This window comes from Microtus ochrogaster, chromosome 15 (genome assembly GCF_000317375.1).
Source record: "Microtus ochrogaster isolate Prairie Vole_2 chromosome 15, MicOch1.0, whole genome shotgun sequence".
Lineage (NCBI taxonomy): Eukaryota > Metazoa > Chordata > Mammalia > Rodentia > Cricetidae > Microtus > Microtus ochrogaster.
This window is the reverse complement of record NC_022017.1, coordinates 6,902,970-6,930,723: the sequence shown is the minus strand read 5'-3', so window position 1 is coordinate 6,930,723 and position 27,754 is coordinate 6,902,970. Positions and strand designations below refer to the sequence as shown.

The 27,754-nt window shown below is 51.9% G+C and overlaps 1 protein-coding gene across 1 annotated transcript in view; it reads right to left on the bottom strand.

Annotated features, from left to right (window-relative positions):
- Col2a1 (collagen type II alpha 1 chain) overlaps positions 1–20,820 on the bottom strand; it is a 29,313-nt gene extending 8,493 nt beyond the window's left edge. Inside the window, exons 1-35 of the mRNA XM_005353982.2 lie at positions 20,736–20,820; positions 16,839–17,042; positions 15,495–15,511; positions 15,082–15,114; positions 14,959–14,991; positions 14,802–14,855; positions 14,580–14,681; positions 13,583–13,660; positions 12,946–12,990; positions 12,790–12,843; positions 12,376–12,429; positions 11,643–11,696; positions 11,255–11,308; positions 11,076–11,129; positions 10,753–10,797; positions 10,177–10,230; positions 7,486–7,530; positions 7,050–7,103; positions 5,405–5,503; positions 5,247–5,291; positions 5,058–5,156; positions 4,850–4,903; positions 4,382–4,489; positions 3,875–3,928; positions 3,691–3,789; positions 3,490–3,543; positions 2,911–3,009; positions 2,511–2,564; positions 2,082–2,135; positions 1,749–1,802; positions 1,468–1,521; positions 1,221–1,265; positions 960–1,058; positions 599–706; positions 229–282 (exon numbers count right to left, since the gene is read on the bottom strand). Coding sequence (XP_005354039.1) covers positions 229–282; positions 599–706; positions 960–1,058; positions 1,221–1,265; positions 1,468–1,521; positions 1,749–1,802; positions 2,082–2,135; positions 2,511–2,564; positions 2,911–3,009; positions 3,490–3,543; positions 3,691–3,789; positions 3,875–3,928; positions 4,382–4,489; positions 4,850–4,903; positions 5,058–5,156; positions 5,247–5,291; positions 5,405–5,503; positions 7,050–7,103; positions 7,486–7,530; positions 10,177–10,230; positions 10,753–10,797; positions 11,076–11,129; positions 11,255–11,308; positions 11,643–11,696; positions 12,376–12,429; positions 12,790–12,843; positions 12,946–12,990; positions 13,583–13,660; positions 14,580–14,681; positions 14,802–14,855; positions 14,959–14,991; positions 15,082–15,114; positions 15,495–15,511; positions 16,839–17,042; positions 20,736–20,820 — 2,352 coding nt within the window. The remainder of the gene's footprint in view (positions 1–228; positions 283–598; positions 707–959; positions 1,059–1,220; positions 1,266–1,467; positions 1,522–1,748; positions 1,803–2,081; positions 2,136–2,510; positions 2,565–2,910; positions 3,010–3,489; positions 3,544–3,690; positions 3,790–3,874; positions 3,929–4,381; positions 4,490–4,849; positions 4,904–5,057; positions 5,157–5,246; positions 5,292–5,404; positions 5,504–7,049; positions 7,104–7,485; positions 7,531–10,176; positions 10,231–10,752; positions 10,798–11,075; positions 11,130–11,254; positions 11,309–11,642; positions 11,697–12,375; positions 12,430–12,789; positions 12,844–12,945; positions 12,991–13,582; positions 13,661–14,579; positions 14,682–14,801; positions 14,856–14,958; positions 14,992–15,081; positions 15,115–15,494; positions 15,512–16,838; positions 17,043–20,735) is intronic.
- Between the last annotated feature and the right edge of the window lie 6,934 nt (positions 20,821–27,754).

Here is a 27,754-nt window from a genome sequence, read left to right as displayed (position 1 = left end):
GCCGGCTCCTAAGTCCCCATACCAACTCCTAAGTCCCCACGCCGGCTCCTAAGTCCCCACGCCGGCTCCTAGGCCCCCATGCCGGCTCCTAGGCCCCCACGCCGGCTCCTAGGTCCCCATGCCGGCTCCTAGGCCCCCATGCCGGCTCCTAGGCCCCCATGCCGGCTCCTAGGCCCCCATGCCGGCTCCTAAGTCCCCATGCCGGCTCCTAATCCAGCATTCACTTACTCGTCCACCATCTTTTCCAGGAGCCCCCTCTGGGCCTTTCTCACCAACGTCGCCCTGTGGGAGAGAAAATCAAGTATTTTAGGGGGCCCTTTGGGACCAGCTGCCAGTTCTGCCCTACCTGGCTGAGGTTCTGGAACCCAGTCTTTGCCTAAGAGTTGTTTTCTGTGGCCTTAGGGCTGGTGACAAAGTAACAAGTAGTGAAAGAACACAGAAATGGCTGTCACCGTGGCAGATGGGTTTGTGTGTGTGTGTGGGGGGGGGGACTTCTAGTTTCTCAAAGAGCAACCAGGACCCTCGTCTTCAGAAGGCCAAGGAAGACTGCGGGAGCAGAAGTGTGGCAATTGTGGCTTTGGGTAAGCCCAGTACTTACTCTGTCTCCCTTGGGCCCAGCAATACCAGCTGCTCCCCTCTCGCCAGGCATTCCTTGTAGACCTGGAGGACCCTGAGCCCCAGGGGGGCCATCTGGACCAGGTGCACCCTAGAGTGGAAGACAAGAGGAGTCTGTAGTGAGCAAGACCTCTCTCATGGCCCCACTGTGCACAGCCTGGGGAAACCAGTGTCCCAAACGCCTTTCCCTTTCTTCCGTCTCCATCCCAGCATCACCTCCCTCAAATCCCTCCTGGTCCTCCTCCTTCTGTGCTCCCTCTCCTCCCTCCCTCTCTCCCTCCCTCCTCTCAGCATGTCTCCCCAGGGCTGGATGGAAGACCCCTGAAGGACTTGGCGTCACTTACTTTGGGACCATCAGTACCAGGAGTACCAGGGAGACCACGAGCACCCTGGAGGCCTTGTGCACCAGGAGATCCACGTTCACCTGGGAAACCTCGTTCACCCTGTGAGAGGGACACCAGGCAGCACTCAGGCCAAAGCGGTGGGGAAGATGTGATGGGGAGGGGTGCATATCCCCAAAAACCCTAGGCAGGCTGCAGAGCTGAGAGGCAAGGGCAACTGAATGGGGGAGAAGGCACCCCAGTAATGGGTGGCAGGACACTCACCCTGGGACCCACAAGGCCAGGAGCTCCAGCTTCACCAGGAATACCCTAGAGAACAAAAGAGTATGGAAGAATGAAGACTGCCTGCCCCAGACCCCAGAACAGTTCTTCCACAGTGGCTGCAATAGCTCAGACGGTTGTTAAGAGAGCCGGGAACCAGGCCTGGGACACTCATAGTGGGGCTCTTCATGCACCCATTCCCTTGGTTCCTGAATGTCAGCTAAACAAGTTCAAAGAGCTCCACACTCACCTGGTCACCTTGTTTTCCACCTTCACCTGGGGGACCGGGAGGGCCAGGAAGTCCCTGGAAGCCAAAGTGACATGCAAAGAGTTAAGTTTGCTGCTTCAGCCTCCAGGGAGGCACAGCACTGGACAAACCATAAGGAGATAGCAATGAGGGCCAGGCAGGGAAGCCTCATCCCCTGGCTTCCCATGAGGAGAGTGAACTTGCTATCCACAGTGCATGCCCAGAGAGCTCTAGACATGGGGATGGATTACATAGACAGTCTGGCCCAGCCACCAGCCACCTACCTGGAATCCTGATGGCCCAGGAGCACCCTGCTCGCCTCGTTCACCAGCAGGTCCCTGCAGAAAGAAAGAGAAGGTGAGTTAAGTCAGGAGTCTGGAGAACCTCAGGCCCTGGGGAGTAGATTAGAGAAGTCTTCCTGGACTGTCCGAAATGTGGCTGGACACTTCACCTCCCTCGTCTACCCCCACTGCCCTCTTCTCAGCAGGCCCCATCCTCTCTCATCTGGGGATGGTCCAGCCCAGATCCATGTTTGTCACCTCCATTACTCAATGGATGTTAGGTTTTCTGTTTTAGCTCCCAACAAAGACACCCGGAGAAACTGGGTCGGTACTTACAGCAGGGCCAGGGGGTCCTGCAGCACCTGTCTCACCGTCTTTGCCAGGCAGACCCTACAGAGCAGAGGAAAAGGAATTGTAATGACTTATATCATATGATGTCACCTAAGACCAGCAGATATACTTTTGGGTCAAGGTCCCCAATGAAACTCCACTTTTACCCCCACTCCCTGTACCTCTTGCTGTATCTGCCACTTCCCTCGCCTTTCTCTACAGACATCTACCTGTACCTGAGCCTTGCTTCTGTAAGCACTCAGCAGCCAGTAGTTTCTCTGGGAGGATCCCAGAAGGCATAACGTAGCACATGCTCAGCCATAGGAATCAACTCTTGATAACCAAGGCTCTGAGGACCATGTCTGGGGCTCACCCCTCCCATTCCTGATAGGTATTCCACCAACACCAAACCATAGTTACTAGGAGAACACTTACTCTCAGACCAGGAGCACCAGCCAGTCCCTTCTCACCAGCTTTGCCAGGCTCGCCCTAAAAGAAGGGGAGGAAAAAATGTGAGGTGGACGGTTGAGGGTGGAGTGAGGCATAGGGTAGACCGAGGAGCCTAGGGTCTGAAGCCTCATCCCAGTGCACCACAGAAGGAACATCAAACATCAGCCCCTTCTCTTATATTCAGAGGCATCCAGGCCACCAGGTTCTATGACATAATGTCAGAGAGACAATGTTCACAACTCTCTCCCAGATCACATGCATCCATGGTAGGGCATGGAGGACAGAGCTGTCCATGTCACCTGCCCTGGGTTAACTGTTCAGAAACCAGCCCTTTCTCCAAAGGATAGAGAAGACAAAGGAGATGACAGAGAAAACTGTTACTTACATTGGCACCTTTGGGGCCAGGGAAACCCATGACACCAGGCTGCCCACGAGCTCCCTGAGGACCAGGAGGTCCAGGACGACCGTCTTCACCAGGGACTCCCTGAAAGACAGGATGCCATTCTCTGAACATTGTCCCTCCAGTCATCTTTCCCCATCAGTATCTAAGTGCCCGCTGAGTGGCAGACATGGAACAAAGTACTAGCCATGTACATACATCTAGGGTTGACCAACCCCACACAGATGGACCCATCTATGGAAGGTGCTCAAGCTCAGAAGTCTTCCCTGAATCTCTAATCTTTGTCCCCACTCTTCCTCCTAGAAGATGCTCCAATGCATTGTGTGTGCATGCATGCTGTGTGTGTGTGTGTGTGTGTGTGTGTGTGTGTGTGTGTGTGCATGTGTGTGTGTGATTTTCAGAGCTCATAGTACAAGTCTCATCTGGCCATAAAACCTACTCCTGCCATTCTCAAAATGTACTGAATCCTAGCTGCCTTCCCCCAGACTCCTTTCTCTCTTCCCATCGTCTCCTGAAGGATATCCCCTACTCTCCCAGAAACCCCACTCAGGATGATTGACTTACAGAAGGACCGACTTTGCCTTGAGGACCAGCATCACCAGGACGACCCGTAAGACCCTTTGTTCGGGAGAGAAAAGAGACTGATATAAGTCAGGGGCACACCCCAAATCTCCAATTCTAGCAGCACAACTTAGATGATGTGGGGGGGTATGAGGGTCTGGGCAGCATTCAAAATCAAGGACACAGCAGTGCCCTCCTCCGTACCCGGGCTCCAGGAAGGCCAGGTTCTCCAGGACGACCAGGGTCACCATTGGCTCCCTTGGGACCAGCCAGGCCACTAGGCCCTCGTTCTCCAGGGGCACCCTACACAAGAAGAGGGAGAAAGTCAGTGGAATGCTTCATAACCAAGGAAATGGGGAGGACCAAGTCCCCCTCTCTCTCTACTCACCTTGGGACCTGCCAGACCATCTTGACCGGGGAAACCACGGTTGCCAGGGGCACCCTAGGGAGAAGTAGGCAAGAGGCAGAGGGTGAAGATGGCAGCTCACCAGCATGCCTGAAAGATGTCCCACCAGGCTCCCGGGGGCCATCCATTCACTTCCTGCCACGCTATCTGCGGGCAGTAGCCATAGCCTGCAAGACCCTGAGAGCCTAACCTACTATCTAGAATCTGTTCCTGCCTCTCTAGGAAGAAGCTCACTGTTTTATGCCACCCTCGGGACAGGGGGCGCAGACAGGTTAAAGATGCCTGTGCCCCTGGCATTGGAAGGAACAGAGAAGAGAACATTATCCAGAGAAGTCATTGGGCATGGCCAAATCAGAGAGCCCCAGGACCAGAGAAGTCATTGGGCATGGCCAAATCAGAGAGCCCCAGGACCAGAGAAGTCATTGGGCATGGCCAAATCAGAGAGCCCCAGAACTGGACTTGTGAACCCGGGACCCCTAGCTTACTTACTCTTTCTCCAGGGGGACCGATGGGCCCAGCACCGCCAGGTTCTCCTCGAGCACCTCTTTTACCTTCCTCGCCAGCAGGACCAGGGGCTCCCTGGGGCCCAGCAGGACCCTGATAACAAACATAAGAGAAACAGGGTAAGGTTTTCGCCTTATCTTGAGAAAAGCACTGGCCCAGTGTGCAGAGGAAGTGGCCTTGGGATTGTTCTTTTGGTGCGGGGGAGGGCTTGGGCAAAGAGCAAAGAGGGGCCAGATGGGATCAGCCATGGAGGAGCAGAAGTCCCAAGTGGAACTCAAGCTATTCAAACTGGGAGAGGAAGCCATAGCAAGGTCTCCTTTATTGTACTTTGTTCCCTTCTCCAGGAATACCAGTACTAGAATGGGGAATGGCTTGGGGCAAGGGGCAGTGGGCCAAAAGGGTCATCTGTGGGGCGGAACTACAGTAAGGACAGACTTGAAGGCAGGTACTCACAGTTTCTCCCTTGGGGCCTTGTTCACCTTTGAAGCCAGCAATGCCAGGCTCGCCCTAAACGAGAGAAAGAAAAGTGCTCACACTGGGTTCTCTCCAAAGAGCTGGCCTACTCCTCCCGCCCCCGGAATCTACTGTGATGAGCCAGGGCAGGAGGGCACAGAAAAGAGGGACATGTGGGTAGGACATGGGGATCATTTCAGGCTCTTACCATCTGACCTTTGGGGCCCAGAGGACCAGTTGCACCTTGGGGACCAGGAGGACCACGGGGCCCTGGGAAACCAGGGGCACCAGCAATTCCAGGAGCGCCCTGTCAGTATGAACAGAAGAGAGGAGCGTGAGGAGAGAGGATGAGGAGGACCTGAGCATCCTGAGGACTCAGCCTAGGGATAGTACTTACAGCAGATCCTTTGGCTCCGGGGATGCCATCCGTTCCTGGGTTACCCTGGTGAAGAGATGATATTGCCATAAAATAAACAGCCCCTTCAAGGGACGCACGCACTCAAGACGGCCAGGGGCACAGATGTCAGACCTTCCAGGCTAAAGAGATGAACTTACAGAAGCACCTGCGGGCCCAGGGGACCCAGGGTTGCCAGGTTCGCCACGAGGACCTTGAGCACCTTCAGGACCACGAGCACCAGTGGGGCCAGCTTCTCCCTGGGAAGAGAATGGGAGGGTGAAGGGAGCGAGGGGCAGCAGCAGTTCACCAGCTGTGTGCACAACTCTTGCACGTGCTCACACACCTGGAAATGGGCAGGCCTGCTCGCCTGGGAGTCTGTCATTTCTGCTCCCACCCTGCCCAACAGCATGAGATGACACCCCACACCTGCCTTCTCTACTCTGCCCCTCACTTCTGCCTTGTGAGCCCCATGCAACTACGCAGATGCCTAGTGCAACAGGCAGCTTGTTGGTCCTGTCAGCCTCTGTCGAGAAGCCTGGGTTAGGGGATGTTAGGGCCATGGGATGATGGACACATGGGAAGTCCCTTCCTTGCTCCCTTTGTGATTTCTCTCTGATGGAAGAACAGAAGCCAGAGGGCGATTCCCAGGCCTTCTGTTTCCTTCAGCATCTCAGCTCAGAAGTGGCTTCATTTCTGTCTGACCAGGGAGATCAGAGCTGCTCCAGGATTCGGCCTCGGCTTGTTTGAAGTGCCAGTAAGCCAGGGCAGAAGCAAGCTGGGGCAGGCTCCCCGGTTCTACTTTTCCCTAAGTTAACTGGCAGGCCTCTCCCATATAAAACCTCTCTTTTCATTTTCAGTTTTTCCTAAAAGTCACAGCGTGCTACCATCTGTTCTCTGGACTGGAGTCCCTGGGGAGGGCTGCTGACCTGGAGAGAGGTCAGAAACTCCTCAGGTTTCTGCACACAGCATTCCTGCTTCACTTTGGTTATTATTATTTTCTAAAGGTCAGGCCCTCTTACCGTCCTCTGTCCCTCCTCACAATGGGTCTCCTTCACCCGGCTCCCAGAGGCCTCAGACACTGTCTGGTTGCCATGGAAACCCCCAGGAGTGGAAAAGCAACCTGATGCCAGTGACACAGGGAGGCTCCCTATTTATTCCCAGGAATGGTCACACTGGAATCCCTCCTGGGCCACGGGGGCCTTCCCCTGAACTGGCTGGCCTCCCACTGGCCTCTAGTAATCCTTAGAAGAGCCATATTAACAAGGGCCCAGAGCCCAAGTGAAGTAGAAATAGGAAGGGGTAGAGTGCACAGAACTGAACTGTCCCCTTGCCTCTGTCCTCCCCCCCCAACCTCAAGCTCCCTCTAGGTTTGTCAGCTTTAAACATTTGGACACTCCAGGCTCATTTTTTTTCTTTCCTTTCCTTCCCAGTCTTCTCCCGCAGATCCCTAGGTTCCCCTCTTTATCTACAAGGCAGACCTCCAGTCTCTATTGTCAAACCTTTCTGTCAGAGAGAGAGAGAGAGAGAGAGAGAGAGACAGAGAGAGAGAGAGAGACAGACAGAGACAGACAGAGAGAGAGACAGAGAGACAGAGAGAGACAGAGACAGAGAGAGACAGAGAGAGAGACACAGAGAGAGAGAGAGAGACAGACAGACAGACAGACAGACACTCTGGAAAGACCCACAGAGGCTAGGAAGGAGGTGTGACAAGGGATCCTAGCAGGGGCTATGAGTGAGAAAGTGCCTTGACTCTGAGATTTTCAGTTTGACCAGCACATCCCACACTCACTCACATGCACGCACCTTAGCACCAGGAGCTCCAGGGAAGCCAGGACCACCTGCAGGACCGACAGGACCCTGGAGAGAAGAAGGGGATAAAGGGTGAACGCTGTCTAGACCTCAAAGAAAGACACCCCATCTCACACTCCTTCCTCACTTTGGATTAATTTAATTTTTGCTCTTGCCCATTGTAAGTAGAAGAAACTGTCTGAGCTGCTGCCCCCAGGGAACTCCAGAGAGATGCATAGCTTTGCCTGGCAAGTTTCTAAGTCTGCATATCATAAGAGGCCACAAGGCTTTAACCTCTTCACAGAAGAGACTGCTGATGGCAGCTGGGGACGCAAGCTGCTTGTGGTCTTTCCAAAACTCTTAAGGGATGGGTCACCTCCTTCCTGACAAGTACAGGCTGTTCCTTGGGCTACACAGGTACCGTCAACTGCTAAGGATGAGGGAAACTTACCGGAGGCCCAGCAGGACCTGGCTGGCCATCGTTGCCCCGAGCACCCTGTTATGAAAAAAAAGGAGCCAATGGAAGAGGTGCCCACAGATCCAGCTGTGCCCACTTCAGCCCACCTTCACATAAAATGTGGGAACATGGTGTTGGGGTGCCCCGGGCTGGGCACAAGCAAGGTGTGTGTCTGCAGCAGGGGACTCCCTCTGGGCCAGCCGCATGACTTGGTGAACAGAGGACAATGGGGGGCTTGTTCTTGGTGTAATGAAGCTTGGACAACTTCCCGGTAGTCCCATCATTTCTAAAACTTCAGCTAGGTCCCAAGTGTCCCTGACTTGAAGCTGAGTGACCATTCAGAAAGCCGTCAACTGGGCAAAAGGAAAACAGCAGAGGCAAGCAGCAACCTGCTTCTGTGCTGGTAGCCTGGGTTTGGGCTAAGGCAAAGCCTCCTCTCCATGAACTCCCGGGTGACCTCTGGCCCCTCCCAGACAACTGCAGTTCAGGACAGTAGCCACACCCACAGGATGCCTACTCCTGGCCTAGGAGGCTGCTCCCTGATGAGGACAGGCCACTAACTCTGATGTGTAACCAACCATACCTAGCTCTTATCTCTGAGAGACTTGTCTTTGCCAAGCAATCAAAGCTGTTCCTTCTCAGCAGAACTTGGGCTTTGAGAGTTCCACTAGTTTGGGGGCCTCAAAGGTTCTCTCTCAGGTGCCTATGAGGAATTCTACTCTAACTCCAGGAGCCATTACATTGGGTACAGCCAGGCCTAGAACCTGGCAGGGGACCCAGAAGGCTAAGGCAGTGACTCTCAACCTTCCTGATGCTGCGACTGTTCAGTACAGTTCCTCATGCTGTGTTGACCCCCAACCATAAAATTATTTTTGTTGCTACTTTATAACTGTAATGTTGCTACTGTTACGAATCATAACAGCTTTTAGAGATAGAAATTTGTCAGGGGTTGTGGCCCACAGGTTGAAAACCACTGGGCTAAGGGGGAGCCTTTTGGCAAGCCTCTGTTTCTCCTCAGAAGCTTGAGGGAAGGATGCTCTGTGGGACTCAGCCTTCTTCCTGGTGTGGGCTGCCTCTCCTATGGAGCCTCCAGCCTGGCAGTCAGGGGAAGGAGGCAGGAAAGCAAGACTCAGTGGAGAAAATGGCAGAGGGATGGCAGAGTCTGCTCTCCGGCAGCGTTTCCTGGCTGAGCCAACTGCTCTGACAACCTTAGAGTACCTTCCCTCAGGAGTCAGGCAGCAAGGCCTGCAGGAACTCCTAGGCTCACAAGGCCCCTGGAGAGACCAAGGCAGAGTGAGGAGGGCCAGAGAAAGCGTCAGCACAATGCAGAGAATGTTCTAAACTGAATCTCATAATCACGCTGCCAGCATGACCGCTGTGTGGACAAGAACCACCAAAGAGAACCAAGACCCGGACCTGCTGTGTCAGGTAAGAAGGAAGAATACTGCGAGAGGGGGCGGGCTCTCTTGACCTCTTCACAAGGGAGCCCCTCTAGTTCCGAGTCTCATTAGAAGCCCCAGGCTAGGGACTTTGCAGAAGCAACAGGCCCAAGCCTCCTCCTCCTCATACAAAATGACCCTGGGGCGAGGGCCTTGGGCAGCTCTTGTTGACAGTAGGGGTCACAGCTGCTCAGTTCACAGACCTGCTACTGAGAGACGCCCCTCTGGAAAGCAGCAGCATGCAATGAAGCTGATTTATTTCAGCTGCCCTCTAAGGACCTAGGAGGAGGGGCCTCTGAGCTTGGTTGACTGGGGCGCAGACCAACAGAAAACTGAAATCTTTCTTCAACACACTTTTCATCACATCACTCGCCTGACCAAGCACCCACAAGGCCTCTCTATTGCCTGGAGATCCGAGCTAACTGCTTCATCTGGCCCCTATACCCGCCATCGCCTGCCAGTCTGCCAGCCCATGGTTTCCCACATTAACTAGAGGTAGCAGAGACTGGACCCTCAGTGTGAGCTGCTTATTCTTCCTGGGCCTCGATTCCCTCTTCTCTAAAATGAGAATAACAGATCCTACATCACAGGAAGAGGGGAAGATTAGATAAAGAAAAGCATGCCAGGTCCTCAACCAAGAAAAGGTCACGAGATGGAGGCCACTGGTGTTGTATCGACACAACTCAGGGCAACATCAAGCATGGAGGCCTATGAGCCAAGGCTAGCCTCTTTTCTCTTTTTCTAGGGTACTGTCATTCAAATCAAGAGAAAGGGCAGAATCCATAGCTTAGACAGCTACCACGAGCTAAGCCTGTTCCTGAACTCTAGCTGCACGGATTGGGAAGAGGTAAAGGCTACCAAAGGGGATGACCTGAAGAATCCAGACTGCTGAAGAGAACCTTACTCTTACACCCCACCCCTCCTTCTGCTCTGCAGGCCCCTCCACCTGAATCTCGGGAGTGGGAAAACTTGGGATGGAAACTCCTGGTATAACAATGCTCTCTATATCACACCAAGCTGGATTTTCTTTGTTAGGAGTTGGGGAGGGTTGAGAAAGGTCTCACTGAGAGGCCCAAGCTGGCCTCGAACTTGCGATTCTCCTGCCTGGGTTTCTCAGGTACTAAGATCATAGGTCTGTCCCTCCTAGCCCAGCTTATCACAGAGTTGTTCTGAGAGTCAAGAAAATCTACTGGTAAACTGTAAAGTGTTCAACGTATGGGGGCAGCTGACTTTGGAGGTTACTCACAGCAGCACCAGCAGGACCAGTCCGTCCTCTCTCACCAGGCAGGCCTCGGGGACCCTGCAACCAACATAGTTCCAGCATTAATTGACATAATGGTGGGCTGCATGATGACTTCGACAGGATGGCCCTTCGCACCCACGGGGGCCCTGCCTGCTGTGCTAGGAAGCAAAGTACTGTCCTGCCCCTGGGTCCTGTTCCCAGGGCACAGCAAAGCACAGAGCTTCCTGCAGGCAGACCCATGTGTGTTCCTGTTGCTGACTGGGCTCATTTCTTGAGACAGATGAGTGCCCCAAAACACTGAAGACAAACAGATTTAAAAAAAAAAAACAAAAAACCTGAAATATACTTTAAGTGTGTCTAACAGCTCCAGTTTCAAGGAAGTGCAGGCAGGTGAAATTCTGAACAACCTGTCTCCTGCAAGTTGGTTTTGCTCATGATCAGATAAATCTGCAAAGCCCTGTATCTACTCTGCACGAATGCATGAAGGGATGGATGCTATGGTTTGTGATGTGGCCCTTTGACAGCTGTTGGGGGTCTGAAGAGCTTGTGGTGACTTTCCCATGGGCGACTCAGACTCACCATTGGGCCGGGGGAACCATTCTCACCAGGAGAACCGCTCTCACCCTGGGGAAAAAACACACACATAGGGTCAATGCTTGAAGTCATAGTTCCCAGAAACTTCCCAGTAAGTCATTGAGAGATCTGCGTGATTCGGTGAGGGCTGAAACATGCCAGTTTCAACTCTAGGGGAGTCAATCCCTCCAGGCTTCCAGGCCGCTGCTCATCTACCATGATGTAGACTTGGGTGTTCCCAATTACGTTCCAACTGCCTAAGCCCTTCGGCTGGACAGAGTGTCTCCTTTGCTTCATCGCCAATCCCTGTGTGTCTCCAGCTTCTTTACCTTCACACCTGGAGCACCAGCTTCTCCCTTAGCACCATCGAGCCCTGGGTAACCCTGGGAAACAAGAGAAAGCTTCCATCACACATCTGGGAACCCACACAGAAAATAACATGCATACCCCCAAATGTTTCCTCTTTAGGCAGCCCCTGCTCTCCAAAACCCTTACCCCTGATACTTACTCTGTGACCTTTGACACCAGGAAGGCCTGGGGTTCCAGGGAATCCGCGAGCACCCTGCAATGCAAAGGGGAAATACTCAGGGGAAAGAAGAAACCAGACGAAGGCTGCTGTTGGCTGCTGGAGGCTGCTGGAGAGCCTGCAGGTACAGCTCCCTTGGGCCACCAGTAAGAAGCAGGCATCCAGGCATCTCCACAGCTTCCTCAGCCAAACCCAGACCATCACCTTGTGCTCACACAACTATGCTCGCCAACTTGAAGGCAGGATATACGAAGGAACTATTAGTTCCCAGTTTCACACTGAGTTAATCAAGCTGTATAAGTGAGCTGTATGGCCACTGTATGGGGAGAGGCTAGAAAAGCATGTGGGGTTAGGAAAGGTGGAGCTTTACCTGAGGGCCAGGAAGGCCTCTTTCCCCAGCTTTTCCAGGTTTCCCAGCTTCACCCTGCATGGAAAGAGATCTCGTTTTTCTTGGTAGTCCCATGAGCATAACTGGTGTGTTCCACAGCCGTGCATCGGCCCACCTCCCGCAGGTGCCCCCTCCCAGGATGCCTGTTCCGGGTCACGGCTTATTCTCTGGCACATTCCTAGGTCCTCACTAGTCTCCAACTCCTCCAGCAAGCTTTTGCTCTCCTGCCCAGAGCTCTGAGGGCTGGCCTGTATGTCCTGACCGCAGGAGGTTTTACTGTGCGATGCCAGTCGTGAAAAGAGTTCAAGAAAGCCGGCTCCCGTCTCTGCGTTTTTTTTCATCCTCTGTAGACATCTTGGCTCAGGCTGAGCTTTCCTACCTTATTACCAATGGAGATGATGTACGGGTGTTTGGTGGACGATTCTTTCTTTGTTTTTCTACTCTACAGCTTTGAGCCTTTAAGCCTTACGTTTTCCTGTCCCTTCTCTGACTTCTCAATTTCTCTTCTTGAAGTTAATGATGTTTTAATTATTCTTCTTTTCATAAGATCTGAAACTGTCCCCAGAGACCTGGCAAGCTAAATCGCAAGCGGGTGTGTGGGTGGTAGACAGCTGGAATTTAGGACTGGCCAGCCTTGCTCCTCAGGAAGTCTCTCTACCCAGAAGCCTCAGCACACACCCTCCCTGAGGTATGGGGGCTTCTCAGACCTACTCACATCATCACCAGGTTTTCCAGCAGGGCCTGGAGGACCACGGGGACCCATGGGACCCTGCAAACAGAGAATTTAAGAGATCGATGGAAGGGAAACACAAGGAACAAAAATCAGGATGGTAGTTTTGGAAGTTAGTTATCCTATGAGGAAGAAAGGCAAAAAGGTCAGGACAAAATGGTAAAGGAGATCATGGTGGGGGAGGGGGCAGCACAGGCTGGTGGTCCCCAGAGGGGGAAGTGTCATGATGGAGTTCCTGCCACGCTGGTTCTCTAGAAGGGTGCTCCATAGCTGGGGAGTAACATCTACATCTGGATTTTCTATGACCTTCCAGTCGTGGGAAAGAGCTGGCAGAGCATGAAAGTGGGTTGGCAGACCGTCCCCAGAAACCCCTGAAAGAGGGCAGCCTATGGTACTCACAGAGACACCAGGCTCGCCAGGTTCACCAGGAGTGCCTTGAAATCCTTGAGGGCCCTAGAAGGGAAAGTAATGACATCTTGTTGACACCCCAAACTATGCCGTCGAAGCTTGATGGGCATCTGTAATGATGCCAAGAGGAAAGGAATGAACACTTACAGGGGCACCGGCAGGGCCTGGGGGTCCTCGAGGTCCCATGGGGCCCTGCATTGGAACAGAAAAATGAGAGACTTACTGAGTCTGCGTATCATCAGCTTCAGGATTGAATCTTCTCCCCCCTAGCAGCCAGACAAAGGATAAGAAGACGCTGTGGGGGCAGGGGCCAAAGGCCTCCGTGGCTGCTCCCTCTTATTTCCCACTCCCCACTCAAACGTCTATTTTTTATTTATAGGCACCGTTTGAACCGAGAAGCTGGCCTTGCTTTCTCCTGGATGGCAGCCATGTTTACTAAAGTCTGAATTTCATTTAGCATGTGCCAAGCCAGGCCGCAGGGTGAGAGTTCCTGCTGGAAGCCTTGTGGATGCTGGAGAACAGTAGCTGCTGTCTGCATTCTTCAGTTCTCATTCCAAAAGCAATAGCAACTGGCCTTCTATGCATCTCTCCATCCTCATCCTTCCTACTCACTCCAGAGCATCCTTCAAACCGGCATCCACCACCGCTAAAAACCGGCGAACTCCTCGGCTAACTAGATGAGAGGTCTTACAGAACCAATGGAGATACTCTGGACAGTTATCCACCAGGCAGAGGACCAAGGATGGCCTCCTCCTGTCTGGGCAGCTGAGAACGGCTGTCTTACCATCGGACCTTGCATCACTCCCATCTGGGCACCTCCAGCCTTCTCATCAAAGCCTCCAGCCATCTGGGCGGCGAAGTTCTGCAAACCAGGGCAACAGTATTAGGAGGCTGCGGGGCCCGGGGTCAGTCTTGTTTGCCAGGGAGAGAAAGAATTCAACATCCTCTCTAGCTATCAGAGACCAGCTGCGGATTGATCAGAATTACCGAGGAGACACTGACGAAGTTTCAAGACCTGTTCTCGCCACAGTGGCGGAATCACTTCCCTGGAGAACCAAGTGTTATTGGTAGTACTCCAAGACCATCACACTCTGTAAACTTTTATATTCTAAAATGCTACATAAATAAAATATCAATTTTAAAAGGCATTCTTTGTTCTCCAAATTGTTGATGTCTGGCAAAGGCCTGAAATCTGGTCTTGAAATATTTCAGGAGGGCTGTAGTAGGCGTCTGTGAGCCCACTTCGGTTGAAGAATTTAAGACTTAGCAAACTTCCAAATGGCACACCTACAAAAGCTGGGCAGTCCTATAATTTGTTGATTGGTGTGGTTCCAAACACGACAGTAGCCACACACCTTCACTCAGTGGGGCTCTTTCATGAGAATCAATAGTTGCTTGGAATGTACTTGGCAAGGACCATGGACAAATGTCTTCCAAGGACAGTGGTCACTGCTCTTCCAGAGAAATACAAGTGCCCAGTCATTCTTTTCCCACACCCCTACACCCACTCCCAAGACTCAACCGCATGATGGGTGCCAGGAAGCCAGGTAGCTGAAGGCCTTCTTTAGAGAAACCCGATGAGAAGAAAAGCTAGCCGTTAGCGCCACAGCCTCAAGCCTCATGTGTGATCGCATTCAATTACAGGCCTGAGGCAAAGCCTATGAACAGACTATGTACATACTGCTGACAGTCCTGGGGCCAGTCAGGTAAGCGAAAGTAGCAATTTAGAAGCCACAGTTCTAAGGGGACTGCCAGGAGAAAGGAGAAACAAGGACACCTACTCCAGTAAGGCCAGCGGGACCAGGGGGACCTGGAGGGCCAGGGGGACCGGGATTTCCAGGGGTACCAGGCTCTCCATCTCGGCCACGAGGTCCAGATGCACCCTTGCCAGGAAGAGAAAAAGGCATCAGTGGAAGGATGTTTTTAGAACCATGCCCCCCAGGCACCTCCCATGAGGCCATCAGGGAATACAGAAGGAACGTTTCATCGCGGGGACGACTCACCTTTTGTCCCTTTTCACCACGATCACCTCTGGGTCCTTGTTCACCAGCGGGTCCCTGAAGGTGAGGAGGAGCACGGTGTGATGCCATGAGACCAGAGATCACGATGGCTTAGTTGCAGTAAGGGAAGAATGGAGCAAGGGATCTTTCCCTTTCTTACCTGAGGGCCAGGCGGTCCTTTGGGTCCTACGATCTGTGTGAGGGAGAGCCACGAACTGTTGGTTAGAGGGGTACATTTCAGACAGCAGATGCATGGGTTGTGGTGGGGATAATGTATACTTACATCCTTGATGTCTCCAGGTTCTCCTTTCTGGCCCTGCAACATGAAATGTTGATAGAAATAAGCTGAGTGGAACCGATTTGCCCCAACAAAAACCCCACCCTGCCACCCAAGCCTGCTCTTGTCCTCTAGACTGACATCTTCTGAGGTCTAAAGAGCCACAGACCAGATTAGCATCTCTGCTTCTGAAGAAGAACATGGGAAAGCAAACACACAGAGCCAGTGAAATGGCCCAGTGGCTAGAAGCTCTTGCAGCTCCAGCCTGATGACCAATGGTAGAAGGAGAGAACCAGCTAGCGCCTCAGGGTTATCCCCCTGCCGCCACAGGTGCACCAAAGCACAACTGTGGCCACACTCACATACATCATATGGGGGAGGGGGATGTAATCAAAGTGAATTAAAAACAGTGTGCTTACCTTTGGCCCTAGTTGTCCTGCAAGGGAAAACAGAGGAGAAGGTGAGACAGGATCCATTTCTATCATTCAAACTCTTTGGAGGATCAAACAAAGGAAAGGACCACAACCAAGGAAGGGAGCAGATTCCTCTACCGCTCCCCCAATCCCTGTGGGGGGGGGGGCTTAGGGTCCCAGAGCCCTTTTGTTCCTGAGGACTCACAAGGAATGGAGGTGTCTCTAACTTTATTAGTCAAAAAGCATGCATAGTGTCGAGGAATGGTTGAGAGCAAGAAAGAGACCATGGGGGCAAAGCAGAGGAGACCCGGAAGTCGGGCCCCTTCCCAACCCATGCCCTCCCAAAGAAGAGTTACAGCTGAGGAAGCCTTACATTAGCGTGGAGTCTCCTGAAGCAAGCACAAAAAAGAGCAGGACACAGAAGTTACAAAGAGCATTGCAGCCAGGGCCATCCCAAACTAACAAGTCCCTACCCCACCTTAGCAGCAAAGGCCTATGGGCCATCACCACTGCACTGGCATGGGCCCCTCAGACACTTGAGGGTGTCTGAGAGTCTGCAGCCATACAGAGCATCAGTGCTGGGGAAGCATTCAGGAAAGGCAACTTCTCGATTCTCTGATTCTCTGTTTAACTCTACTTGAGTAGGAAGGGAACAACAATGAGCCATCCAAAAGGCTGTGCGTGTTCTACCTTCCCTGTTGGGGGCTGGGACACTGTGTGAGTGCTGGGAAGCAGTCACCTGTGCTCCTGGTCAGCACTGGTTCTAGCTGGGAGTTAATAACAGTCACTAGCTTAAGAATCAACTCCCAGAGCCCAGGGGGCTCCTTCTTTCTGCTTCTTAAATGGTGGTCAACACCAAGCGGAGGTCAGTGCATAGAGGGAATACTACCATTTTACTCTACTGCAAAGTAGGAGCCCACTCTGTGCACCTGCTTCCTGACAGAGGTTTCTCCACATTGACAACCATGTCCTTGAAGGTTTTCTATAGAGAAGACAGGATGTGGATGACACTGGATGAATTAACTTGTGCTGTAGCTAGACAGAGGCTGATTCCGCTGTGTGGGTCTGGTAAGTAGCAGGCTTGGCTCATGAGGGGAAACTTTTGTGGAACCATATCTGTAATTCCATAAAGTGTCAGAGACATACTCCTGAGGTGTTAGGTTAGGAGGTCTCTCTGGTGACTCAGTCTCACCAGGTTTCAGCCTGCAATCGAGAAGCGGCCTTGCCTTCCTGCCCCTGCTGATGGGATCAGATGGATGGGCAGCTTCTCATGAGAAGACCACCATCCATGGAAAGCTAGCTGCTGCGAGTAATTTATTTATGTTGAAGAATAAATAAATAAATTACGACCACTGGCAGGGGTGAGGTCAGCTGGGCAGATGGGACAGCACTCTCCGAAGGGGACCTCGGCGTCGAGGCAGTCCTTATCTTCACAGTGAATGTCGTCGCAGAGGATTGCCCCAGTGTCGCACACACAGATGCGGCAGGGTGTGGGCTTCCATACATCCTTATCTTTATACATTTGCCCATTCTGAAAGCAGCTGCCAGCGTCCTCTGCACCAAGAGGGGTGGGAGTGGCGAGTGCCAGAGCAGGGAGGGAGTGGAGCCGGGGAGAAAGAGAGAGAGGTTGCCATCAACTTGACGGGATTCAGATGCTAGGGGATGGTGGTAGTCAGACCACACCAGACAGAATAAACTTACACATTGGTTTTGGAAAACGTAATTCAGCTTTCTGCGTATTCTAGGATATCTCTTGTGTGTATTGTACTGTGTAAGATGGGTATGTTGGGGGCGGGGTGGGAATTATGACCCACCAATAAAGGAGGGCTGTTATCTACTATACTCTTTTTATCTGGCCCGCATGGTAGGAGGGGGCTGGAGATAGAGGGGGTGAGTTGGAAGGTGAAAATGGGTGATAGGAGGAGGTGATATTCTGAGCAGGAACCTAGGGGCAGTAAAGATGGAGAGAAAAAAAATGGGGAAACACTGGCTGAAGAAGAAAAAGTCATATCGTTTTTTTTGTCGTCCTCTAGGAATAATGAGATTTTCTAAATACAGCTGGCAGCTAAAACGCAGAAGAAGTGCATGAAAATTCTACCCACAATCTTTAGGAGACACGAACAGTATATAACTTAAAAGGCAAGCTGGGCCCTCCTCCTGCAGTGACACTGCTGCCAGAAGTCTTGCCTTAGTCTGAAGATGGCAACTCAAATACAAGGGGCAGAAGGCTCTAAATGCCTGGCCTTGGCTAAGAGCGACCAGTCTAGACCTGCGTCCTTCAAGAATGCAAAGGAACAGCTCGAACTGGACCCCCTCCACCAGTGCCCTGCCGTCTGGAATTCGCCCTGCACTTGTAAACTCTGCTGACAAGCAAGAGAGCTTCTCAGAGAGCCAGGGCCTGAAGAGCCCGCACCACGTGCTAGGCAGCGCCCGGCGCTGTTTTTCTCATTAAAATCTCAAAAGCGATGGCAAAAGCTGAGGAGGAATAATAGCGAAGAGCCACAAACCCAAGGGGCGTGGAGAGAAACGGGCCTGCCTTCTGCTCTTCAGGAGAGCGACAATCCAAAGATCGAAGTCTCCCTGTTCTTTTCCACTGGAAGAAACCCATCTAACCTTTAAGCAAGACTATGAAGGGGAAGGTGAGGGGATCCCAGGGGAAAAAATGTCGAAGCTGATAGATTACCCCACCCCCTCCCCAGCAGGCACTAAAATAGCTGGAGGTGACGAGTGCTTAGAGTCGGCTAATGATGTCCAGTCCTGACTAAGAAAAAGCGCTCTATCGCCCAAGACTGCCTAGAGGAGCCCGAGGAAGGCCGGGGGAGGGTGCGTCGTGAAAGCTGATCGTGTTCTCCAGGAAGGGCACCCCGGGGCCGGCGAGGACCAGGGGAGGGGCGGGCCGCGCTGGGTGTGAGAGCCGCTGGCTGACTCTTTGTGGCTGGGGTTCGGGACACTGCCCTTCGGCAGACAGACACCCGGAGAGTAAAAAGTGGGATTAAATGACTGCCCCCAGAAAGGAGCCAACCGTAACCAGATCCCTAGGTGCGGTTGGAGGAAGCCAGCACCACCCTAATTGTGGCACGAAAGGGACTACAGATAGCATCCTGGCCGCCCGATCGGGTTCCCCCTAGTTACCGCCGCGCGGCATAAGTGATTCTTTGTGGCTGGCCAATTAAAAAGCTACCTCTTTCGGGGAACTGTTTTGCTTCGTCGCCGCTTCGCGCGCGGGGCCGGAGCCCGGGAGGTGGCGGCAAGCGGGCACAGGGGGGCATTGTGGGAGAGGGGGTCGGGGAGTGCGGGGGTGGGGGGAGCCACCGGGCCTCGCCTCTCATGAATGGGGCTTTTCTCGAGCGCATACAGAGCCCGATTCACAGGTCTCCGCGAGGAACCAGTTTAAATAAATACGGGCAGGGTTTCAGCCCATCTGGAAGCCATCGCTGCCAATCCCCCAACGCAAACACGCTTCACAAAGAAGGACTGAGGTCTCCCCCCCCCCCCAAGCCAGCAGCACTTTTGGAAGCTAGGGCTGAGAAATGCAGATGTGGGTCAAAATCTCCGCGGCCAAAAAGTTTCCCAAACTCGTGGAAAGATGGAGAGGAGGAGCGTGGTGGACTTTAGGTTTCTGACATTGCTGACGTCCATGCAGGCTACGCCTTTCTCCACATCAGGTCCTGTGAAACCATGGAGAGTGGGGGTGTTTGCATAGATGGGACAACCTGGGGTGCAAAATCAACCGGTCAGATGCAGAATCTATTTCTCCTAGAAGGAGGAGACGGGAAGTTTTAGATTCCCTCCAAAGCGGCAGAATTCACTCTGCCAAGAAGGATGCGCCAAGAGAGCTCTTCGCCACTAAAGCGAGAACCTTTACTATCCGCTGGAGAATTAGGGAAGTAGTTTAGACAGCACACTCCATTGCTCGCTATAGAGAACACCAGTCAATACCACAACTTTGTGGATGTGTGCTTTTACATTTAGGACAAAAATATAGTCAGGCAGAGGCGAACGAACATTCGACATTCCCCTAGAGCTCCAGCGCACGACCCCGGCTTCGCTCGCCACTCTGAGCAGCGACGGGGCCGGAAAGTGCTATCCTGGGGCTCCACATTGCTGCGCTCTCGGGTCTAGCCCTGTCCCCGCTGCGCCCGCCGGACTAAGGAGAAGAAAGTCCGCCAGGGCCAGCCGCCTTCCAAAGCATCCCTCGAGACAGCCTAGTGGCGGGGAAAGCGCACAGTCTCAGAGGCAAAAGGTCTTTGATACCCACCCACTACCCAGTTTCACCTGCAATTGATTTACAGTCTGTAACATAAAAAGACAAGGCAGGAATCCTAGCCGTCGGAAACGTGCCCAAACACGTGGAAGAAAATTCTCTCTACCTAATACACTTTCCAGGCTTCATTTGTCCTGAATATAATCCCAGACAGTGGATCTTACCCAGGGAGGAGGTGGAAAGGTGCGGGGAACCGCCCTTGGACCAGGGCTGTAAGGCTGCAGCTATAGCCATAAGCAGCTCTTTGACCTCACCACCCTCCATCCGCTGCTACACACACAGTAAAGTAACTCATTGTAGACCCTCAGGAGGTAGGGGTTAGACAGTGGAGGGGGTGCTCTTGGGGGACCATTCGGAAAGCAGGTCTGGTTGGAGTGTCAACGTTTTTCGGAGTCCCAACGTTTTTCAGACGTCAAGTTCCTGCAGCCCAAGGGAAGCGAGGGGAGAGCGTAGTTTTAGAGAAAGGCCGGCTGGTGGCACTTTACCCTGGGCCAGCCTGGAGGGGGAGGGAACTGAGGTCGCCGAGAAACCTCTTTTCCTTTGTGGACTCAGATTTCAACCCATCAGTGTCAGAGTTAGTCCTTTGTCTAGCGCCTCTTTGAGCCCCGCAGCCTCTAACCCCTAGACTAGGCTGGGAAGTCTACCCGTAGGCGTCTCAAGATCTCTCTCCTCCTGTTAAGTATGGGGCTTCTTTTGCCTCATGATCAAAGCTGGTGGAAGGGGTCGCGTTTACATCTGTGTTTAAACCTGTCGCATCCAACACTTTGCAAGTTCATATCCTTCCTTAACGCAGGGACCTGCAAATGTCTCCACTCACAACTCTTACGGAGGATGCTGCGACAGAGTTTCTTGCAGAATTCGGCTCAGTGGACTCCTGTGCACTGCGCGCCTGGGTCTCGGCGCCCTAACCCGGACCGGCGCTGGGAAGGAGGAGGAGAAGGGACACACGTCAGGGAAACAGGTAGAGGACGGGGGCGACTTACCGGCGTCCCGGCCTTGACACCGAAGGACCGCGGCGATGAGCAGCGTCAGCAGTACCAGCGACTGGGGAGCCCCGAGGCGGATCATGGCTCACCGCGGGGCCTGGCAGAGCCTGGCCCGGGCGAAGCGCAACGAGGCGGCAGAGCACGGAGCGGGTCCGGGTCTCTACCGTGCCCTCATGCAGGAGGCCCTAGGTTCAGGAGGAAGAGGCAGGAGACCCGGCAGCCCAGCAGCTCTCTGCGTCTTCTCCCTGCAGAGGCTCCGGTTATATGCGCCCGGTCGCTCCTAAGGCTGGCAAAATGGCCCAAACCGCGGGCCGCCCCCAGCCCCCCGCGGGGCTGTAACCTGAGTCCCCGCCCCCGGAGCCCGCCCAGGCGGGACCAGAGCCCACACCTGCCAAGACCAGACTCCCCTCTCGTGAGCCCAGTTTCCCGCCCCCCCCCATGTGCCCAGTGGCCTGATCGGGCGGGGCACCGAGACCGTACGGTCGCCCCCGTTGGGACTGCTGGACAGCCCCCTCCAACCACAGGCGGGAAGGGGGGCCTCCGGCCCCTCCCCTAGAAGTTCTGCGGGGGGTTACAGGGGAGGGGGTTGTTTGCAGAGGCTGGAGCTCTAGACCTGGGTCTGCAAAGGGGGAAAAGACGGAGTGACAGAATGGGGCAAGGAAGGTGGGGATGGAAAGTTTAGGGGGACAGGGAAGTGAGTCGGGGGAATCCTAGAATGAGCCGTAAAGGTTGTTCGGAAGGAATACTAAATCTGGGGAACGGTTGTCCAGATCTGCCTTCTAGGCCCTTCGCAGAGTACCTGACCCTGGACTCCCACCTGGAGGCTCACAATGACATTTTCCCTCACCCATTCCCGCCCCCCCCCATTCAAGTAGCTATGGAAGGGCCTCCTCTGCAGCCTAAGCAGACACCGGACTGAGCGGGTGGCTAGGACAGGGTCTGGTGTGTTCCTGCACAGAGGGAGACCTGTGTGGAGGGGGAGGAGGTCGGAGCAGGCCAGGGAAGGGACTTAAGGAACCGCAGAGAACCAAGGCAGCAGGGACAAAACAGTGCACGCAACGGGATTGGCGACACTGTCTAGGTCGGCTCTTCCTGGCCCAGATCCAGGAGTCTCCGGGGAAGTGGGCGCTCTTAGCCTAGATGGAGCAGCGCTGGCCAGGGACTGCTGGCAACTCTGAAGCCGTAGCCAAGAGTCTGGAAGCTGCTCCAGTTGGACTCGGTTAAGTGAGGGGCAGAGAACGCGCCAGAGTTTCCTAGTTGTCCCCACCTCACTCACTCCCCACGTAGTCCCCCCCACCCCTGGGCTTCCAGCCTCACTCACCTTCCCTCTCCGCCCCCTCCCCCCACCAAAGCCTAACTGCCAGGGTCCTAAGCTCAACCCAGTCATTTCCTTTTGTATAATTTTCATTTTCTCCCTTATACCCACTGAATTTGCTTCACCGAGTAGCCTGGGAGGTCTGAGAACACAACTGGACCGAGCACAATTTTCTGCACAAAGGAGACGATTTTGGTGAGCTGCTGTGAACTACATTGCTTAGTTTAAAACACAGACTTTATTTTACATGTTTATTTTTCATGTGTGCATATACTGGTTCTCTCCTTCATCCACGAGCTCCGAGGATGGAAGGTGGGAAGTGCCCTTATGCCTGAGCAATCTCACCAGCCCCTGCAAAACAGAATTTTATGAAAGAGTAACATATAGTTAAGGTAGCCATTCAGACAACTGGTCTCAATACACATGATCAAGACAACTCCACAGTAAAGTTCTGAAGAAAATGCTAAAGCAGATGAAGAAAACGGAAATCTATATGAAAACGATCTAGGTCAGTCAGAAAGAAAAGTGGGATATTCTTGATTTCTCCTCTAACTCTGATTGATTCTGACCAAAGGGCAGCATCTATGTAATAAGAACTCTGGATCAAGTTCTCTGTTCCCTTTAATTAAAAACAGAATTATCAGAAATGGGAACTGATTAAAGTAAAATCAAGTTAAAGTTTAAATTGATAAAGCCAGAATAAGTAGAAATTATTTAAATTCCACAGCCAACTATAGAATCTCATTATACAGAGGATAGCGAGGGGACCGAAAAGAATGGACATGCAAACACCTAAGTAGCGGGAAGTTATGCATCCTTACTGGGTGTCCTTAGGTTCATGTTAACATATTGCACCAAAGGTAGTGTCACCTGACCTCACCAATTTGATACACACAAATAAAGGAACTCTTTCTAGACAACACAGTGAATACAGCAGGAGAGTTGGGAATGTGGTTCAGAGGTAGAGTCTGCCTAGCATACTTGAGGTCTTGAGTTCTATCCCTAACACTAGAAGGTAGAAAGAACCGTTGCTGATAAAAACAAACAAATAAACCAAACAAACAAAAACACCCAGAAAATGGAGCCGAGACAAGACAGAGAAGCAATGTGATATTGACAAGGAGATTATAAAAGATGAATGCCTAGGACCAGCAAGGAAGAGGGTCCATGGAGCGACAGTAGCAAAAGCTCTAGAGAAATCCTGATGTATAGCCTCCTGCATTTTCTTATGATGGAGACTGACCTTCAAGCCTCATTCCTGAGGGCAAGCTTTCATGGTAACAGAAGGCACAGGGCAAGTTTCCAGATAAGACAGCAATCAAGAGTCCTGAACACAGCTATGATAGCTGTGAACACAACGACCAGTTGGCATGATAACCCTGAGCGTGCAATATGGCAAGAACATCTTCGCAGTAACCAGCCACTAAGTGGATTTAAGACCTTCTTAAAAAGAGGGAAATCATGCCTGGTACTGGAAACTTAGCTAACTACCTAGGGCTAATGAAATCATGGATCTTGGAGGAGAGCCTACAACCACCACTTCACTAAACCAGGTAATTCCTAACTACATTCTAAATATTTGTCCTTATACCCACAGATAAGTGCAGTCTCCACCTCTCATCGAGGAAACTTCTCTTTGCAAGAGACAGAGACCATTACAGAAAACCACAGTCAAAGTGCAGACCTGTAGAGCCCAGTCCCAATGGACATGTCTACTGCACAGCTTCCCTAAGACTAAACTCACCTAAGACTCACCTAAGATCACTGCAGAAGAGGAGGCCTGAAAGACTGTAAGACTCAGAGGAGTGGGGAGTTGGCTGTGAGACTGTGTGTCCTGAGAATGTCAGAAGCTAAGCTCAAAAAGTCTTACCAACATGGCTAACTCAAGTTGAGCTGAAGGAGAACAATGATAGGCTAACAAGAGTGTGGAAATCGGGTGAGGGAAGGTGGGTGGGCAGGGCAGAACCCAGGAAGCCTCAGCCCCCACAAAAAAACTATAGAACAATAAGAAATCTTGTGAGTGGGAGAAATAGTCTTCCCCAGAGAACACACAAATGGTTATTCAATCAAATAGCCAGTCCTAAAAACATAACAAGCAAGTAACGTTATACAGACAAAGCAAGTTATAATTATGTATTTCTAATACATACACACACACTGTTTGTTTGTTTGTTTGTTTGTTTTTCGAGGCAGGGTTCTCTGTGTAGCCCTGGCTGTCCTGGAACTCACTGTGTAGACCAGGCTGGCTTCAAACTCATAGCAATCCACTTGCCTCTGCCTCCGGAGTACTGAAATTAGAGGTGTGTGCCACCATCACCCAGTTTACACACATTTTCTTAATATGGAAAACTTTTATGCCAACATCAGATAGATGAGGAGACCTCACAATCTCTAGATGGAGCTGGAATAAAGAATTTTTTTAGATGGGAGGAAAAAGGACCTGATTGTCAGAGAGTGAGGGCTCCATGTGATGTCATCATTTGCTCACACCTTTAGGAGGAGTACACACAATAGGAGTCCGGAAGTTAAAGAGTAAACAGACACAGTATCTCTTCTAACTCAGACAACCCAACAGGGTAGATACTCAAGTCGGTGGCTTTGCGTTGCGTAGACAATAAGCAACTATTTTTTATTTCTTTTATGAGGACATTAATTCAGACTTTTTTGCGGTGCTGGCGATTGAACTTGGGGCCTCACACGTACTAGACAAGCACGCTACCACTGAGCTATATTCTTCTACCAAATTTAGACTTATGTAGACACTACCTTATTGGGAGAGATATTAATAGGAATACTGTAAAGAAAAGGTCTCTTTCTCTTCCTCTACCTAAATCCACTTAAAAATAGTGATAAAGTAAGGAAGGGCCCACATTCCGCAGAGGTAAGCCCGCCCCAAATATGGCAGGTGGTGAATGACAGGCTTCACACTGCCTTGGAGGAGGAGTGGGCCTGGCTCCCCCGACACTCAGCCTCTGTTGGTTGGGCTCCTTTCAGACAGCCTTTCAAGGCGTGTTTATGTTTTCCTTTGGCATTTTTGGGCCAGTGTAACAGGATCATGACTGTCCAGGATAGGGTTTTTCCAGATTTATGGCGTACATTCCATTCCATAGGAGCATAAATGAGCTACTATGTGTTCTCAGATGCAAATAGCATTAAGAATCCCACCCAAACTCAGGTCTGTCCCGGTGCCACACAAATCCAGCTGAGTGCTGACACTAGGCCTCTATTTCTCCACAACACAGAGAGGCAGAGTAAATTTAGATGCTACCTCTGAATCCAAGGGGACACAAGGGAAATAAGATGATTAAAAATATAGGAAAGAAGGTCTATATAAAAGGGAGGGAAGGGGGGGAAGGAACACTGTCGCCAAGGCAGTGAGAAGTGGAGGGGTGGCAAAGGAGGGGTCAAAGGAAGGGAAGTATTGCAGGAAACAAAGAATAAGCAGAAGCCAGTTTCCTGGGGGAAGTGAGCTTGAGGATACCTGGGCTTGGAAATGCAGATGTCGGATGAGAATACAGCGAAGTCCTGCGTGAAAGCACAGAAGGATGGGGGAGCACCAGAACAGTGTAAACTACAAAGGACAGGATGGGGGATAAGACAAAGAAATAAGGGAGGAAATTCTATTTTACCCACTTCTATTTATCTTGTGAGAGCCAGACCTTTGGATGGGGTTGGGAGAATAAAGATGGGGAAATAAAGATGTCTGGTATATTAGACTTCCTTTTTTCGGGGGGGGGGGGGGGGAGAAAGAAGGCCATTTTGGCACTTTTTTTTTTTATCTCTAAGGATTTTCCCGTGCTATTCATTTACTTATTTTTTGTTTATTTTAAACAAAACCCTTCCATACCGAACCTTGCACTTTCTTGAAGTAGGTGGCCTTCTGGCTTTAGGAATATGTATCTCTCATTGACTCTTGATGGTTCTAGGGGTACAAGGAAAAGTGCAAAAGCCTCAAAGAGGAGACAGACTCCCAACAAAAGCTGCACATGAAGGAACTGGTTCTGCATAAAATTCAGTTGGTTCCTAGAGCCAGAGAGCATCAAGCAACCACATAGCATGGTGGATCCAGGACACGCCTCCGAAGGGACCAAATAGGCATCTAATTCCCTTCTCTTCAGCTCCTTTGAACTCTTGATGTCTTGTGCAGGGCAAGAACCATGGTGCTGTGCCTTAGTCGGCCTCTCTGCCTCCGCTCAGGTTAGTAAAATGCTTGATACATAGCATGAAGACTTGAGCTCAGTGCTCTGCACCCATGTAAAAGCTGGGTTGACAGCCGGGCAGTGGTGGAGCACACCTTTAAACCCAGCATTCAGGAGGCAGAGGCAGGTGAATCTCCGTTCCAGGATAGGCTCCAAAACTACAGAGAAACCCTGTCTCAAAAAAAAAAAATCACACACACACACACACACACACACACAAACGCAAAGCTGGGTTGGGCGGCAGCAATGTCTATAATCCCAGTACTGAACCTGGTGAGATCCAAGTTCAGCGAGCAACCCTGTCTCAAACAATAAGATGGAGAAAGGTCAGTGATTAAGGAAGGAGCTTGACATTAACCTCTGGCTTTCACACACATGCTTACACTCTATAGGCACATTTGCACACTCACACATGCATGTACACACACACACACACACACACACACACACCCCAAAACCATGAGAAATAAATCCTGGAGGATAGGTAGCTATGTGTAGCCCTGGAAACAGAGAAGATGTGGTCAGGATGGCCAGCGTTACAGATCCCTGGGTTCATGCATCCCAGATGCAGACTGGCCAGAGGGTAAGCATGGGAGCTGAGCTAACAAGGCAGTGAGGAGCTCGGGAGAGTGCTGTGGTTTGAATATGACTTCTTTACCTGAAGCTCATGGAGCCCGCCCTTGCAGCAGTGTTTGGAAATGGGGTGACCCCTTAGGACATGGTAAGGGTATGGGTTTGTTCTCCCAGGAGTAAGCCATCACAAAGAGAGGATGCCTGTCATGTTCTGTCTCCCATACAGCCTGCTTGTCTTCCCCTTCTCTGCTCAGCAGTCATAGGAAGCCCTTGCTGGTACCATACACTGACTTCCCAGTCTTCAGAGCTGTGAGCCAAAACAGCTTTCCTGAGAACATCTCAGCAATTTGTTATAGCAACAGAAAATGAATGGACAGAAAGTGTTGAAGACAAGGCCCATTTCGGAGGTGTGGCTTTGACACCTCTCACGACATTTCCTCCTTTACAAGTAGGTGGCAGGTCATTTCCGTGAGGTCAATGTGGAAGAAGGAGGAAGAGACAAGATTCCGCTATAGTACTCCCTTCCCATTGTGGCCAGCTCCGGACAAATCATGTTCATCCCACTCCAGGGTGGGGCTGACCTTCCAGGAAGTCCCTAAAAACAACATAGAAAGGAAGCAGAAGGACGCAGTGTCACAAACTCGGGAGGGGCCCTTGCCTGTTGTTACGCCAGGCACCTGTTTGGGGCAGCCAATGTGTCCTCTATGGCCCCACGCCCCCACACCCCATGCTAGTGCTCACCACCCCACTGTTCTGAGCCTGTCCCTCCTTGACTGTGTCTCTCACTCTGCCTTCCTTCCTCCACACACACCCCCATACACACCAGGCTTCATTGTACAAGAGTACAGCCAAGTGGCAGTATGGGACACAGAAGCGATCTATTATGAGTGGATCCTTCCCGGAAGCTGGAAGCCGATAGCCCTCTCAGG